We start from the raw sequence: 16,953 nt of genomic DNA, 5'->3' as shown, positions 1-16,953 counted from the left end.
TTAAACCATAATGTTTAAATAATTGCTGAAATGGAAGCAGGAATACAGAGATTAATCGGGATGGGCGGGGGGGCAAATAATATTCTGTTTTAAGACTTTTCTCTGCCATTTGCTTTTTAGCCACAGTGGACACTTTTACTTTTTGCAGCTCAACCATTACATTGAATTGAAGCGATTCTAAAATTTGTGAAATATGTATCACAATGTATGTGACACACACATATGAAAGCTTTATTTGCAATCATTTTATTCAGAAGTGTATTTTATTGGCACAAAAGTGTTTTTTCTTGTACCCAGTGTCCAACAGTCCTTTAAAACAACCATAAGTGCAGCTTCAACAATGAATCCAAAACTGTTCAACTGTGTAAAAGCAAATAAACAATAGATTAAAAAAACAACCAAACAATATATATTACTGTGAAAAATTACAAATACACCTCCGAGCTGTCTACCAGTAGAGGGAAGCCCTGGTCTTTCAGTCAAAGCTGTTCACTAACACAAGTCTGTAATGCTCCCCCCCCCCCCCCCCCCTTTCTTGAATCTGAGATTAAAAAGACTTGTTATTACCTATGATTTGCTTTTTATGTTGCTACTTATCTGTATTTTCCATCAGTTGTGCAAACTCACTGACTTTAAAAAGTGTTCGTTTAGTTCTCAAAACTTAGAAAGACCCATAAGGCTCTGAAGAATTTGTTTTGTGAGGAACAGAATCACTGTGTGCTCTTGACAGTGTGCCGAGGAAGACCTACGCATGACCTGATATTATGACCTCTGGTTATGTGAGCTTCAAATAGTTTGGACTTTACGCTTGCAGAGCAGCAAGTCCATCTGCAGCTATATTTGCTGTGGAAACAGTGAGAACCAGTGATAATGAGTACATCCAGAGTGCAGATTTAAACTCCTTCAGTTCTAAAAGAAACAGTAAATTTTAAAACAGACAGAAAGAAATGATTACTTTAAACCATTCTGATTATTGAGATGTTTGATTTGATGAAATAAAAATAATCTTTTTATTAATTTAAAAAATAGATGATTTAGATGATTTTTATAGGTAAGAAAATGAAACTAAATACCTAACCCAGCTTGTAACTACAGTGTTTTTTAATATAGTAGTATTTAGTTATTCTTTAAATGAAATAAATTTGTGTTCTAAGATCTTTTTGCTTTGAGCATTTCCTGTGACTTACACATGACAAGCAAAGCGTTATTAGAGCTTCAGAGCAGTCGAGCCTGTCTATCCATCATCTCCCTGGGAAAACAATCCTGCTCTTTACTGTGCATGCAGGAATGTGAAACAGGCTGGTTTATATACTTGGAAGTACTGTCTGTGTACACTGCGGTGAGCAAAGGTATTATTCAGAGATCCTTTCCACTCAAGCAGCAGGGCATCTCCAAAATGTCACATACATCCAATCCTGCTTTTCCTACCTCATATAGTGAATTTCAGCACTGTTTTATGATGGGTTATGACCTACTTAGACACTCATATCTGAATAGTATGCAGTCAGGATTGTTCATGTGAGTTTACACAAGTTCCAACATTAATGAAGAGCAGAATCTGAACCTCAACTCTCTACTCTTGCTGGTTCATTTGTTCCATGAGACATTCAGTTAAATCCAACCAAATTCAAAGAGTCTCCCACAGACAGCAATGACCACATCATTCAGCCAGCTGGGAATGTGCAGGCACATTCACAATTTCTACTTCCTTTGACTCACTGGCACCACCCTGAACTTCGAGCCTGAGCTCTGACAACATTAATCTCTGGTGACTCGGATTTTAACCTCTTGAAACCTGATTCTTTCTGAGACACTGATTATCTCTGTTGACTTAGTATTTATTATTAATTTACTATTTATATTTCAAAATAAAGTTTGATTTGTAAAAGCAGATCCCTGAGTGAGCCCAGTGTAGGAACAGGGCTGTATAAGATCTCTGTTTAAAGCTGTCAGGAGGTAAACAGCCTTGCACAGTGTACTAAAGCCAGCACAGTGTGCAAAGGCAAAGGCCTCTATCCATCTGCAGGAACTGGCCAGAAAGAGCATTTCGCCCTTGGGGGCTGGCTGCCAGATGCCCCACTCCTCCTCTGCCTCCTCCTCCTCCACCATGTCCACTGCAGCAGTGTCCGCTGTACACTCCAGGATCCCTGGGGCTTTAGGGCTCCAATCACAGATGCATGCTTCCCCAGCTCTCGCTGCCCTTGCTTGTGCATCAACTTTCCTGCTGCCTCCTTCTCTCTCCCTGTAGATGTGGCTCACAATTGCAAAGGCTTGCACTCCAAAGGGGCCCAGCAATGGCTCCACCCCTTCACTCTTGAGGATTCAGACTGCAGCAATGTTGGAACTCTTGACCATACTCATGGATCCATTTGTTTGCCACTGGAACACAAAGACAGACACAAATCATGTGAAATTATCTTCTACAGAAAAAAAAAACAGTATCATGAAAGTTTTTTTCTTTTTTTTTTTGCTGTTGAATATTTTCAACTTGTACTTGGAGTCATTGTACTTGGAAAGTGTAGCCTGGAGGTTAATATCTGGCGATATATATGGCTGCTAAAAACAACACCTTCACTAAATACTTCTGCAGCTGTTTTTCAATGATTAATATCTTTCTGTCAGCTTAACTGAGTCCTGAACACACGTGTGATGGCCTGGTTCCAGGCATCAGCAGATGTTTACATTCCAAGTGTCTGAACTGCTCTCTGCCACATCTCTAAATGCCTAATGGGGTACAGATGTGCACCAGCATATCAGGAGAGCTGAATGCTGGATAAGCGATGGTGACTGATTTGCTACTTTCCATATTTACGCTACTTTTTCACAGCCCTGTCACATCATAATGCACCTGGGTCTTACCCCATTTGTCTCCAATAAGTACGGGGCAGCCAGCATGCAGTGTGTCGTCGTTTCCTTCACCATTTCTGTGCAGGTTCCACCAGAAGATAGCAGCTTTCTGTGACATGAAAAACAAAACAAATCATTTTGAGTATCTTAAAAAAAGAAGTGTGGTTTAAACTATGGTCAGTAACTATCAGTTATTTTAAGTACTTAATAACAAGTTCTATAGTCTTAATTTTTGGCCTATATAATATTATTAAGTAAACAAGTTTAAAAAGTGGGTATTTTATTGCGTAAGTATTTTATTTTTCCTAAAATAAAAAAAAAAAAAGCACACTGGATTCTGCTGTTGTGCGAGGCAATTTGCTGACATGGTCCACTTGTCCCCTTAAACAGGATGTCTGCAAGTCAATACAGTCGCAGGAGGACGATATTACATCCTAGAGGTCAGTAAATGGTTTATTGTGTCTAAAAATGCTTTAAACCGTGCTTGGCATTCACAGTAACCACAGCAAACCAAATTTAAAACCTGTGGTAGATTTGGACTACCATGTTAGACCTTGTCTCCCCACGGCCATAATTAAAACACCAAAGGGGGAAATTTCTTTTCAAAGAGCATTTTTCAAAGACTTCCAGAGAGTTGAAGAATCAATGCCAAGGTGTTGGCATTTGAACACCTTGGCATTGAATATGCTGGCATTGTTTCCTAGTATTTTACTTTTTATGGTGGTGTTTCTTTTAATTTGTCACCAATGTGTATGGCTTCTCTTTCTTACTTTTTTTTTTTCTTTTTTTGGTCACTTTATCTTTTTCTGAAGTTTGGACAAGAAATGAGTTCTAAGGTGAAAGGTTAAACCCCAGGAATGGCCTGTTAAACTTTACACTGCAGCTCATTTATCAACCAGAAAAACATACCAAAAAACAAAAGATAAAAAAAACCCTCCACTGACTTTGCAAAGTAAAGTAGTAGTGAAATAAAGTAGTAAATTCATCTCAAGGCTATTGTTTCTGTGATCGGACATTTAGTATTTTGACACCAAACTTATTTAAATGTGTAAAAGGGAAAAATATGAAATAAAAGTAACAGATACTAAGATATTTGCAGTGTATTTACCTCCACAACAGGAACGCTGAAGTTGGCGTAAATGAACGCTGTGGACCCACCTGCCTCCACCGGGCTGAGCTGTGGAAAAGGACATTCCTTCAGAGCTGTGTCTTGTGTTTACGTGCTCATGTTATGAAAAGCCGCTCTGTCTGCTGCAGTGTTTGAAGACTCATTCTTTTTCAATCACCACCCAGTTTTACTTTTATTGTAAGGACAAAAGCACTCAGCAGAAGGACAAATTGGTTACATGAACACAAATAAAGGTTCAAATAAATGTGTTCTCCCACCAAATATTTCCTGAAGCCACCGCATCAGGACAGATAAGAAGGTGACTGTGAGAGTTTGTTTCAAGTTTGTTGCGTGGCAGAATATCCCTAAAGTGTAAATGTAGTTACTGTTGTCAGTTTCTCAGGCTTGCTGTCCAAGTTGGCCAGGTTCTCCAAATGTGTTTATTTTTAATTTAGACTTTTGGACAGCTGAAAAAGAACTGCCAAAGAACTTTTAGCTACGGGGTCAAATAGGGTCAATAGATGGTTCGGCTTTACTCACATATATCATAAATGTAGCCACCCGATTCCCAGTTTTCAACTTGAACACGGGGCTTGAAGGTGACTGTTTTTACAGAAATGCAAACAGACATTATAAAGGCAATTAAAATATCCACGATCACCATGTAAATAAGCGCTAATCAACTAACGCAACAAACTTACAGTAGCATGGTCAAAATGAGGTTCATAATGGCCACCAATCCCATAATTCACCACCTGGAGGTACTCGCCGTATGGATGCTTCACATTCAGACCTGTGAGCAGTGAGATCCTCTGGTCCAACTTCCCAACAATAGACTGTGCTGAGCCCTTCAGCCATGCACTAGCAATAAAAGATATTGATTAATAAAATGATACGGTGACTGAAAAGAAATACCAGCTGCATGTAGTAGTAAACCTGCAGCAGATGTTTTTATTGTTATGGCAGTAGTAGAGTAACAAGAGGTGATGTTTGTACCTCTTACTGATCCGATAGTCTGCTGTTGCTTGTTTCTCTCCAGCTGCCACTACAGACCTTCTCAGCTTGTTAGCAAAGACAGAAAAAAGCATCTTAATTTTGCGAATGTTACAGCAGCCAAACTTTAATGCATCTAAGGATGGGTTTCCATTAATCCTTCTTTCTTTTTAGGGCTTCGGAGGAAAGTGAAGCAGAACCTGAGAAAAAAGCACCGCAAATATATTTGTGTAAACCACAGAGCTTCTCCGGTTTTCATGATTGTTTTCCAATTTTCCAACAGGTATACACAAACATTTCCATGCTGAGAATCAGTAGTGAAATATTCAACTCAATATATACAGTTCAAACAATTAATCACCAAGAAAACCTATTTAAACTGTTTGTTAACAGACCTGTATTCTGGGATCTAGCAACAGCAAGCTGGAAACCATGCTCCATTCCACTCTCTGCTCCAAACTAAGACCAGGGGCCTGTTTTCAATCAGCCTACAAGCTGACATAATGATGAAATAAGTACAGGGGTTTCCATCTGAGCAAGAGATGGAAAACCCACTGAACAATGCCAAAACCTCACAGAAACTATAGGGGCAGCAAATGTGTTATCCCACCAAATATTTCCTGCATCAGAAGACTGAAGAGCTCTCAGGACGATCCACTGCAGTAAAGTTTCACTTTACTCATTGGATATTAAGACTCAGCTATCGTGGACTGAACATTTATCGGCCCCAGCTCTGTTGGTTTATTTGGACAGTTTGAGGAATTCAGCCAAGTTTTTGTAGTAATGTATTCCTCTTTTCCTTAAGCTTTGCTAAACGTTTGGAAGCACGCCAACTCTTCCGCTATATGATCCCTCCAGAATCTTCCCAGTAGGAAGTCTGGCTTAGACGCCAGCAGTCAGAGGCATTTTGTAACACACCTACACACGGTCTAGATTCAAGTCTTGTCTTTGCAAAATTAAAGAATGATCAGCAAAAAGCACTAAAATTAATAGTACTCATTATGACCTACATTTCTATTCACAGCATTTTATATACATCTATATTAAAATATTAGATTCCCTCTACTCATGCATTAATTAAGTGTACCAAATTTTAAAAACTAAATGTATTAACTGTTTATAACAATTCAGCATTTGATGTTTTTCACCATCAAGAAACATGACTTAAAAGTTTACTCTGAATCTTTATCTGTTATAAATAAAAGCTCCAAAGGCCGAAAGATGTGTTTCGTTAAAGAAAAAACTTGTCAAATGATAATGTTTGTTAGTGACACACACATATACATATATATTGATTTAGTCTATTAGAACATCTATTATATGCTTCAGTTTGGCAGTCCCACACCTTAATGTGACTTTGCAAAGGAAAAAAGTGTTCATTTAGTGCTTTTGTTGATTTGACTTCTTGTTGCTAAGTTAACATTTTGCAGATTCATGTTTTGTGAGTCCCATGTGGGAAACCCCCTCCCTTTGTTGACAAGATTCTCCAAAAGTTTGGATTACAAAACCATTCAACAATCTGACGGAATCAACTAAAACACAAGACGTTAAGACACTGTTTGTTTGTTTTTTAATTCCCAAAAATCTAACGTATTGAAGGCACATGGGTTGTTTGACCACATGCGATGAGCACTCACTCCTGGCTGGGCGAGGCTCTTGATGTCTTCAGCCTCTGTGTCAGTAACAAAGTCATGGTAGAGGACCACATACGGCTGCAGGCTCACCACCTCCCGTTCTGCAGGCATCAGTATCAGTGCAGGATTGTTGTTGGTGAAGTAGTCACAGAAGAGTTGGGGATTTGCAAAATGCCTGCGCTGTAAGAAGCAACGACCATATGAAGTCTATTAACAAGATCAAAACATGGATATCCATCTACAGTTACTCATATAATGGATCTTGTCACCACATAAAAGCTTAAAAACAAAGACGACATTTAGAGTTTTTGCGGTGCTTTTTAAAGCCAAGAAAACATTTTACAGACCTAAAAATGTAGAAATTAAATGAAGTTGTTAGAGTATGCTAGGAGCGAAGCTTTATGACTTCAGATCGGCACTTTGGTCAAGACTTACATTTGTAAACTAATTTGATGGATTCATGTGTTTTTGGACAGAAATTAAGGATCCTCAGAGGATAAAATCAAATCAAATCACTGAGATTTTCCTCTGTTAGTACTGGTGGTGTTTTGGTTTTTTTTGTCAGCAGTATCTTAGTGTCAATTTCCATGTTTGTTGTTTTTATTTGATGTGAAGTTTGTGCTTGTGCTTTTATCTTGAAAGAGGCTATGTAAATAAATACGTATTTACTTTTGATGAAATAATTTCATGAGTGTGACAGGCATGTTTCAGGTGAAAAAAGGTGAAAAAATAATTATTTTTATTGGCATACCGATGTGAAGATTTTAAAAAAGGCTCTCCAAAATTGCCTCAACTTTTATCTCACATGACATCTACATACACTGATGTAAATATTTAAATTGTAGTCCATGTAAAAATGAAAAAACAAAACATCCTCTTAAATAAAGTGCATCCTGAAACACTGAACATCCAGTGACATAAAACCCTGTAACTCAAGGCTACATTACTGTATATACATTTAAAAAGTTTGATGTGTTCCTGTCCTGATCTGCTCCTCATTATTGCAATACCTGAGAGCCTCGAGTCCGGCAGAGTCTCTCATAAGTGTCCCTGGTCCTTAAAAAACTGGAGGAGGGTCTCGTCAACCCAGTGCCTCTGGGTGGACCAGCAGCAACCAGGAGCTTCTCGTATTTCTTAACATTCTGCAAAACTCTTCCATTCATTGGATCTGAGAAAGAAAATGTGTAAACAGTCTGAGAGAGGGATGACACAGTTCACTGAGAAAAGGGGTTTTAAGAGCCTTACTGTGATGCAGTAACTCCTGAGATAGACTCAGAGCGTAGGAGACGTTTCCTGTCTGAGACAAGAAAAGGAATTCAGAGAAATCTAAATCATCAATCATGCAAATTTCCTCAGTCTGTCTGTTTACTTACTTTAAAGTGAGAAAAGGCAAGGTGATCCAAAGCATCCTCCAAAGTGCCTTCATTTTCAGGGCTCCACTCCTCTCCTGCTCCCCTGAAAAGGCGCGCAGACTCCTCCAACCACTGCACTGAGTGATAATAGTCTTCTTGTTCATAGGCCACCTGGGTACAATAACACCAAAAAAAACAAGTACTTCACAATTTAAACAGAGTCTGTCTAGAACTGAAGAGCTGAATACTGCATCCATGTCAGCCAGAATTTGTGAGGTTTTGTGGTTGCAGGGATGATTTCAGTAAGGATCACACTAACAACTGTAAGACCAGCCAGAGTCAGAGTCAGCAGCCAGAGTCAGATAGTTTCTCATGATAGTCAGCTGATATATGTTTGTGGCTGGCTGAGCCATTTTAGCCATTTCAGCTTGACTTGAATTCTTTTCTTTTGGATTTACTGGGTTAGGATCTTGTTTCATTTTTTTGCATATCACCGCCATCCTTTTTCTTAGGGTTTACTCTTCTGTGTGTCCTGTGGTGCCTTGTACCTCCTCAATTCTTCTATATGTGCTTCTTGTTAATTGCTTTCCTTTGTTCTTGTTCCACACCTTTATGGCTATTTTTGCTTTTGTTGTCTCTCCCTCACCTTCACCCTATTGTCGGCCCATCTGTTCACCCACCTGTGTTTATTCCTTGTGCTCTTCCACTTTCAGTTTTTGTTTAGTCCCCCCTTTTATCCTGCGTGTATCATGTAGCAGCTTATGTTCTACAGCTGCCATCAAGGCCCAGTTTCAGAAACCTTTCGCAGCACACTGACACCTGGAATCAAATCTCTGATAAACACACACAACCAAAATAAATGAATTCCTTCTTTGTTCTTTCAAAAACTGACTTTGTCTTTTGAATTTCTCTTTTCCTTGGGTCTCATGATTTTAGAGAAGCTCTGCAAAATCTGATAAAGTACTACAAAGTGGTGTCAGCTGAAAGATATAATTGGGAAAAAAATCTAGGTTGCAGAGTCAATAAAGTAAACCTAACAGACCTCTGCAGCCTGATTCTCATCAGTGCCTGAAGCAAGTAGATAAAAAAATAATCTGGACATTTCTGTAACCGAATATGGGCGGTAGATTTGCATTACATGTAGGCATGTCTTCCACAGAGTGTGTCCCTGCATCACATTTTCATGTATGATGTGGAAATATAAAACTGGACTACAGCATTTTTAGATTTTGAAAGTCACAAACACTAAAGGTCTCCTTTACTTAGGTTCAAAGCAGTTTAGCAGTTGACCTGACTTGATGAAGTAGGTGCTGACTAAAGGGCTGACAGCACCCACACTGAAAGTGGGTTGTAAGAGACTCCTCCCGTCACAGATTACATCCACAACCACAGCTCCATGTGTGCTATCTAACCCCCACAAACACACACAGAAGCCCACCAACTCATCACACATGCTGAGTTAATCCACCACAGGTTTACACCCACATTTCACTCTTTAATTTAAGATCAGCTATTCTTAACAGAAATAGCCTAAAGAGCAATAAATGTGTAAAAATACTCAGCTGATGAGGTAATGAGCCTGAGGGAAGCGTCAGCTGGCAATTACCTTAAAGGGCCCTAAACCTCTCCCCACTAAAACTGAGACACTCAAATTTGTGTTAAATGTGTCTGGTTTTGAAGATCAGTTTAAAAACTACATGATAGCACATGCATGCAGGAGCTCTGTTATAGAGAAAACCCTAAAACTAAGCATCTCTGCTGACTGACCGCCTCACATAATTTCAGCCCTGGTACAAGTGAAGACAAGCTTCTGCAGCATGACTTAATGTCTTTTCCATACAAGAGTATGTCTCTCCCACACAGTGCCCTACCCTTACACATAACCACTGCATGAAAACAGTGGAATTTATTGTGGGGAAAATCTCCTTTTTTTCCCCCTTCTATAGAATATTATATTCATCTGCGCATGAAAAGAATTCCCAGGCACACAATGGAAAGAATCCCAGTTTTCTAGTCTAGGTTCCCACAACAGAACTATTAACAAGTCTGGGATAAAACTGCAGCCCTCTGGAATGGGATGTTAACCAGAGTGAAAACTTTTCAGGACACCAACTTCCAAATACGTTAATTTCCTTCAGTGACTCCTCCTACCTTATGTTACTCTGACAGCTGTTCCAGAAAGAAGACAGATGTGTACTTGCACCACACTTCCTTTGTTGTGCTTTTAAGAAATACAGAGTTGGCACAAATACTGTATACTCTACACTGCTTTCATTTTATGCTTCGTCACATTTTATTTGAAAACATTTATAACACAGCTATATTTTCCTGTTTAAAAGAAAACAATAATCTTGCATTGTTAAAGATTAAAGCGGGTGGTGCAGCCAACACATACAGCTGAAGCTAACAGCTGCCTGTTTAGATGTCATCTCTACTAAATCAAGTCACTGAACCTTCTCTCTCAACTTTGTTTCTGGTATTGATTTTGGAGGATTTTCACTGCAGTAATCGGACAAATAATATGGCCTGCTCTGTGGTTAACTGCACTAACAGCCTGCCAAGAGGTTTGTGCACCACTTTTATGGTTTTCTCAGTGTTTGCACTAACTGAAAGTTAAGTGCAATGCCCCTTTACAGTCCACAGATAATTTAACTTCAAATTCATTTGTTCACTTCTGGCTCAAAAAACCCCAATATGGAGATGGTCAAAATGCCAGACTCAAAGCTTTAAACATCAACCCGCCAACCTTTGAATGATGTCATTGTGGCTTTATCCATCTTTTATGTAGGCTTAGGTAGTTATTAGATTCACTGATGAATGGTTTGCCTTTCAGGCAATTTGGTAAAAATTACTTTTTGATCTAAAGTGTAAAACTTAGACAAATAAGACAAAATTGTGAACACGTATTTGTGTAGCAGTAGAAGATTTTCTTTCCCAACACATTAAGCATAGGAGGAGAACATACATGGCATCGCCCATCACATGACCAAACCCTGGGCTGGGAGCCAGACGTAAAAAAAGCTACATAGTAAAACAGCACCATTATTTTTGTTTACTTAAATTTTCCAAATATTTCTGTTCTTTTACATGCAGGATTGTGTTTTTTCCAAAGTACATAATTTTTTCAGTACCTTCCCAACCAGAAAGCAGTCATCACCAGAGAGCTGGACAGATACTGCAGGCATGTAGACATCCACAGACTCGCCATTAGTGACTCTCTGGAAACGGCCCCTTACAAGGCTGGAAACTTGCAGAGCATATACATCCTGCAGCCTCATTAGCCCCTTAGCAGCCCCTTGGAGGTCTTCCAGATTGGGGAGATCAGCCTCTTCCTCCTCGTAACTGGACCTGAGAGCTGGACAGCAGAGGGGCAAAAAGGTGAATGGTGAGGGGTTGGGTGGTGACAGTAGAGGGGGGTGGATGCTTAGATATCACCACCAGATGTGTCTTTGAAGAAGGCAGTGGGGCAACCTTGTAGGTTCTCGAGGGCTTCATTGCTGTAGACGACATTCAGCCACTCTGAATGAAGACGTTTGATCAAAGTAAAAGCCACCAGAGGGTTGGCCATTGTGACCGCTGGGCCTTTGTAAAGTTCTGTGTGCAGGTTGGATACTTTGGCATAAAAACTGTGTGAAGATACAGAATTATTAAACAGGGTCTTCAGACTGGAAACAATAAAAACTCAATAATTAAAATGGCATTTTATGCACAAAACATTATTTTCACCAGAAGAAAAATTAGAAGCAATTCTACAAAAAAACAAACAAACAAAACTACAGTTATTTGTATAAATTAGCGGGAGGTGACTTCGTTTTGTAACAGTGATCCTGCATACAACATTGTGAAATAAAGCCACGAAAACCTAGTCTATTTTTTCTGCTTTTTAATGACATACATATAAGGTTTATGTAGTTCATTATATGATCATTTCACTATCAAGCCTCACATCTGCAACGCTTGTTCTATTACTATTTACTATGTGTGTGTGTGCAGTGTCTCCCGGGTTAATTACCACCTCTGGAAAACTCGAACAAACCGAGATAACAATACCTATGGGGGTTTCTTTTAATTCTGTGTGATATTTTCCAAGATACACATCGTTTAAATCCTTTACAATCAAATCTGTTTCCAGTGTTTCACCATTACTCACCGTTTGATGTCTTCAAGTCTGTCCAACTCGTGGTCAATGTAAGTTCTCAGGTAATCGATCAGCTTCCGTTCAACTCTGACCGCCTGCTTTACGTTCAGCAGCGATGTATACATTTCCCCTCTAACGACACTCAGGAGGCCCGAGAGAAAGCAAACAAGAACACAAAACTTCATCTCCGAAAGTGAGCTGTCCGCTCTCTTCCTCGGCAGATTCACCAGTTCTAATTGCGTCTCTCAGTTTTGCTGAACAGCACCGCTGAGCTTCAGCATTTGGAGCAGGCTCTCAGCTGATCTGAGATCAGCCTTCGCCCTCTGTTCATCATATCATACGTACAGCCTGGATTCATTCAGAACAATTAGTTTGCGCTCATGTACTCACCAACATCATCTGATTTATGGGGTTTCGCGGATGCTGATGAAATGAGTTCAGTTTTTGCAAATAATGCGATGTAATATATTTGCAATATTTTGTTTAGTTTTGCTTTGAAGTCAATTTTCTAAAATGTGAAAATCAACGAGAAATCATCTGCTCTTCAAAAACTGAGTTTGGAATCACAGCGACATCTGCAGGACAAAGCTCTGCGCAACAACCAAGCTGCAGCAGCGAAGTGCCACAGCAAGGATCCCTAAAAGACGGACTGCGCCTCCCTGGTGGTGATTTTTGATCAGTACAGTGGAGGAGGAGGAGGAGGCCAGGAAACTAGCAGTGAGAATGGAATAGATAAGGAAGTGTCAAAAGCGGAAGATGGCATGGAATATAATCTGTGCAATCTAGGCTAAAAAATAACTGATGAGAAGGAACTCAGTGATGAGGAGAATGGCTATGTTGAGGCTGTTGTCACTCAAAGAAGGGGAAATCCCCACCTGAGAATCAAGTTTGGCTTTCAGCTAAAAATGTCATCAGGATGATCACAGAACCAAAAAACCATGACGTATCCTGGACTGATGACATCAATTACTGCTTTGACCTATTCTTGACTGAGTCCAATAGTGTTTATTGCAATGAAAGTGGAGGGGAAACAGACTTATAAAGACAACTGAAAGCAAGTAAATCAGAAAGACATCAAAGCATACATGCCTCTTTTTATTCTGAGCAGTGTGTACCTTTCCAGAAATGAATCTACCAGCAGTGTACAGTATGGGATGCAAAGTCATTTCAGAAATTTTATTAACACAACAAATAGTGATAAAATATTTATTGTTATAATTTCTCTAAAAAAGAAAAAAAAAAACAGGTCACCTGCCTAAAAAGATCATCAAAGAGGGAAAACACAATGGGTTTCAAAATTTCCATGCAAATCTCACAGTAGATTTTAGAACTGATCCTGTGTTTAAAAGTATGCATATTTATTTATTTTATCTCTGTTGTCCTCTATAATAAAATTATTCCCCATTTGTCTCTTTATTTTTTGTTTTTTGTTTTGGTGGGGGGGGGGGGGGTTCTTCTAAAGTGAGATTATGTGCCGAAAATATGTATCAAACATGCTAAATTATTAATATTTTTTTAAGTTTGACATTGCTGTAAACGTTCTATTTAGATATTCAGCCTGCAGTTAAAAATGAGTTAAACCGAACCAGAACAAACTCAAATGTATTTAATTCATTGTAAAGACTATTTTAGTCTTGTGTAAAGATTTTCTTTTATTATTAATATGAAGATATTTTCAGATTGCCATTGAATTGCGATGCCATGTGCAGCAAAAGTAACAAGCAGGAGACAATGACTTATTGTAAAGTAAGGAAGGCTGTAACTGTGATATTAATGATGAAGAGATTCATCTGAAAAAAGGTGTTTTTTTTCTCAGATTAAAAATTTGTGGAATTACGTTTTTAAGACTAATCTACAACAAATTTGTTGGGTAACCGAGAAGAAAATTTTTTATCTACTGCTGTAGACTTTCAACAGCTCTATTCTGTGTTCAGTTTTATTAACATCACGTGATAATCATCCTCAAAGAAATGCAGTAAACATCAAAGTCTGATAAGAAACAATATCATTATATGCATTCAAATGTTCTGCATCCAAATACTGTTGCAAGGATTTCTTTATAATACTGACAACATAAGATTTTAAACATGTGATTACTAAATGTCAAACTTATCAATAATGCTTAAATTAAAAGGTCAAAGCATTATGGTTCGCAAATTTCAGATTAAAACGGCAGAAAATGTTCACAAAGTACAGCTTTTTAAAACAGAGTGCAGTTTAAGATGATTTAATGATAATACTAACCAAAGTGTTTAAGAATAAAACTGAGATGATAAAGGCATTTTATCACAATTTTGTAGAATTTCCTTTCAGTATAAAGTGACATCTTTTAATAGTGCAGTTATTTTTTAACAAAAAAGTATTTTCTGAGATTCACTCTAAACTATTGTAGGTTAGAGATGTAATGGAGCTGTCAAACATTTATTAGTGCAAATATCTGACACAAACACATGACCAACATGAGGAGTTTCTTATTAAGATTTTAGACACCATTTATTAGCCTTTTTAAGGAAAAGAAGTCAAATCAATATTTAAATTACCACTGAAATTTTTTTTTTTTTAAATTTACTGTAAATATTTACTGATAATTACAGAGCCCCTATCATGAGCCAGATTCTTTGATCTGTGCAAAAATATGTGAAGGTAATATGAGGCTTTAAAAACATTAGTCAGACAAATAAACTGGATCTGTTAGATATATTTTTAAATATATTGCCTGTTTGTGTTTCCAGATTGAGCTTTAGAGGAGGAACAGTAATACAAAGAGTTTGTTTTCTCTCCAGTGTAACTTTTTCCACTTACTGTCATTTCATGAAGACTGGTTTTAGGTTATTAGTTTGTTCCACGTGCAGTATAAGAAGGAATCTGTTATTAGCCAGTGTGAATGGAAAAAATAATTACAGCGTAAAAAAAATTGCTCGGTGTTCATTCGGGCAACTGACAGACAGAGATGCAGATACTCTGAACAGGTTTTCTGCAGGAGTCTAAACTGTTTTTTTTTTTTCAAGAAGCAGACAAGCTGTCCTGCTGTTTGCTTCTGAAATGGGGCTTGACTGTGTCTAAGCAGCAGAGGAATGTTTTCCCAATGTAGCCCCTCAGACTGTGATCTCTGAAGCCGTAGATGAGCGGGCTAAGAACGCGTGGGATTAGGATAAAACAGAAAAAACAGAAATAGGTAACGTCTTCTACTGGCCAGTTAGTGTACAGCAATATGAGAGTTTCAGTGATGGGGAGAGTGAAAGCCAACATGCACAGAAGCAGCTGAAAGCCGTGCAGCAGCACAGTGTGCTTGGCTTTATTCACAGATACTCTGTCCTGTCTCAGCTTCCTGGTTTCCAGCAGGATTCTCACATATGTGAAGAAGATGACAACAGCCACAACTGCAAAGAACATCACACTCACAGCAGTTCTGAATAATGCTTGGATTGGAGATGAATTGATAAATAAATTTTTGCAAAGTAGAGGTGTAGAGAGGACATCTACAGCAGGACGCTGCTTTCCGATGGAGTACTCGATTATGAGGAAAATGCAGCTTGTAAGCCACAGACAAAGATTAATGATCCAGATACGGCCTGAGCGCCAGGCGGCCGGGCGCTGCAGGGGATAGAAGATGGCAACATAACGCTCCAGGGACATTGCAGCCAGGATTAAAGGTGTGTTCTGATAAGTAACAGTGGATATGAACAGCAGAGGAAAACAGTAGAAAACGGGAAATTTTACCTGACCCATTACAAGTAGGAAAAGCAGCACAGAGGACAGAAGCTGCAGGGTGTCATTGATCAACATGTGGGCAAACAGGATGTAACGTGGAGTGTTTAGGAACTGCCTGTGAGATGCAAACACATGCAGCATGACAACAATGCAGAAGAGGAAGGTGCAGAAGAAGGGGATAACTGCACATACTTTGATGATAACAGACAGGCTTTTCTGGGAAGTTGCATTAAAAGGGAGTTCAGTCAGATTCTGCATTCTGCAGCTTTAAGTTGCAGCACACCTGTTAAAAAAAAAGCACAACTTAAACTTCCATATACAGAAGATAAAATAAAACATAATGCATACTATCATTTACATTTACAACAGAAATTAGCTGCCTCATGTTAATAAAGTAATCATTAAAGTCAAATCACCCTGTAATACTAACCATTTACCCATTAAAATGAGACAGTGCCTCGCTCACCTAATAACAATGACTTTGTCTGTTAGAAGAGCTCAGATTTCTCTTCTTCTCAGCACACAACATGTTTTCAGCAATCAAAGTGTCAAAGATGGTCTTCTCTTGTCTGATCTGTTTGGCATCGGTTATCTTATGTTTGACTCAGTGCTGATTCCCCAGAGATAAATTAATTTCATGCTATCGTCATTAAGCATCATGGTTCTCATTAACTACAGATTACTGTAGGGGAAAAGGATAAAGCACCTTTTATCACAGGATCCATGAAAGGAAGTTAAACAGACAAGTGATTCTATATCGCAAGGCATCCAAAGCAGCAGTTGCAACAGTCAAATTAGGAAAAATGTTCTCAATTTGTATTTCTACAAATTGTTTTTTCCTTTTCAGAGCACCAAGCTCCATCTCCACCTCCAGTTTCATGCGTCCTCTTCTCCTCACCTGCAGTGCATCGTAAGTAATTAGCTCACCTGTATTTAGGACCAGCTCACACCTCCAGTCTTCACCAGTTTGTCAGCTATTCTTTAGCAGTAAATCAGCCTCAATGCTTCGTTTAAACTTTGTAACATCCTGTGTTAACCTATTGTTCTCTTTGTCTTCAGTCTTTGGCATTTCTGGATCACTACCCACACTAACCAGTTCTTTTCTTGGATTTCCTGGTGCAGATCTGCTACCCGTGACTACTCACCTGCCCGTTGCTGCTGCCAACCCAT

The 16,953-nt window shown here is 38.8% G+C and overlaps 2 protein-coding genes across 2 annotated transcripts; both read right to left on the bottom strand.

Moving 5' to 3' along the window:
- Nucleotides 1-533: 533 nt before the first annotated feature.
- Nucleotides 534-13,290, bottom strand: p4ha3 (prolyl 4-hydroxylase, alpha polypeptide III). Its single transcript, XM_026193259.1, has 13 exons — nt 12,085-13,290; nt 11,406-11,560; nt 11,066-11,289; nt 7,956-8,105; nt 7,828-7,879; nt 7,593-7,750; nt 6,586-6,762; nt 4,952-5,016; nt 4,657-4,816; nt 4,496-4,558; nt 3,956-4,024; nt 2,860-2,956; nt 534-2,379 (listed from the first exon to the last, which is right to left on the bottom strand). The coding sequence occupies exons 1-13, from the start codon at nt 12,255-12,257 to the stop codon at nt 2,309-2,311; spliced, it is 1,614 nt and encodes a 537-aa protein (XP_026049044.1). The 5' UTR covers nt 12,258-13,290; the 3' UTR covers nt 534-2,308.
- Nucleotides 13,291-14,577: 1,287 nt separating this feature from the next.
- Nucleotides 14,578-16,091, bottom strand: LOC113036613 (odorant receptor 131-2-like). Its single transcript, XM_026193027.1, has one exon. The coding sequence runs from the start codon at nt 16,039-16,041 to the stop codon at nt 15,076-15,078; it is 966 nt and encodes a 321-aa protein (XP_026048812.1). The 5' UTR covers nt 16,042-16,091; the 3' UTR covers nt 14,578-15,075.
- Between the last annotated feature and the right edge of the window lie 862 nt (nt 16,092-16,953).

This window comes from Astatotilapia calliptera, chromosome 14, assembly GCF_900246225.1.
Source record: "Astatotilapia calliptera chromosome 14, fAstCal1.2, whole genome shotgun sequence".
Lineage (NCBI taxonomy): Eukaryota > Metazoa > Chordata > Actinopteri > Cichliformes > Cichlidae > Astatotilapia > Astatotilapia calliptera.
The sequence above is the reverse complement of the archived record's forward strand: the minus strand, read 5'-3'. Positions and strand labels throughout refer to the sequence as shown.

Excerpts from the sequence above, each read along its gene's own strand:
- p4ha3 (XM_026193259.1), bottom strand. The coding sequence starts at position 12,257 with ATGAAGTTTTGTGTTCTTGTTTGCTTTCTCTCGGGCCTCCTGAGTGTC. Across the intron at positions 7,880-7,955 it reads TTGCCTTTTCTCACTTTAAA|ACAGGAAACGTCTCCTACGC; the intron begins GTAAGTAAACAG and ends TTCTTGTCTCAG. Across the intron at positions 7,751-7,827 it reads TCAGGAGTTACTGCATCACA|ATCCAATGAATGGAAGAGTT; the intron begins GTAAGGCTCTTA and ends TTTCTTTCTCAG.
- LOC113036613 (XM_026193027.1), bottom strand. The coding sequence starts at position 16,041 with ATGCAGAATCTGACTGAACTCCCTTTTAATGCAACTTCCCAGAAAAGC.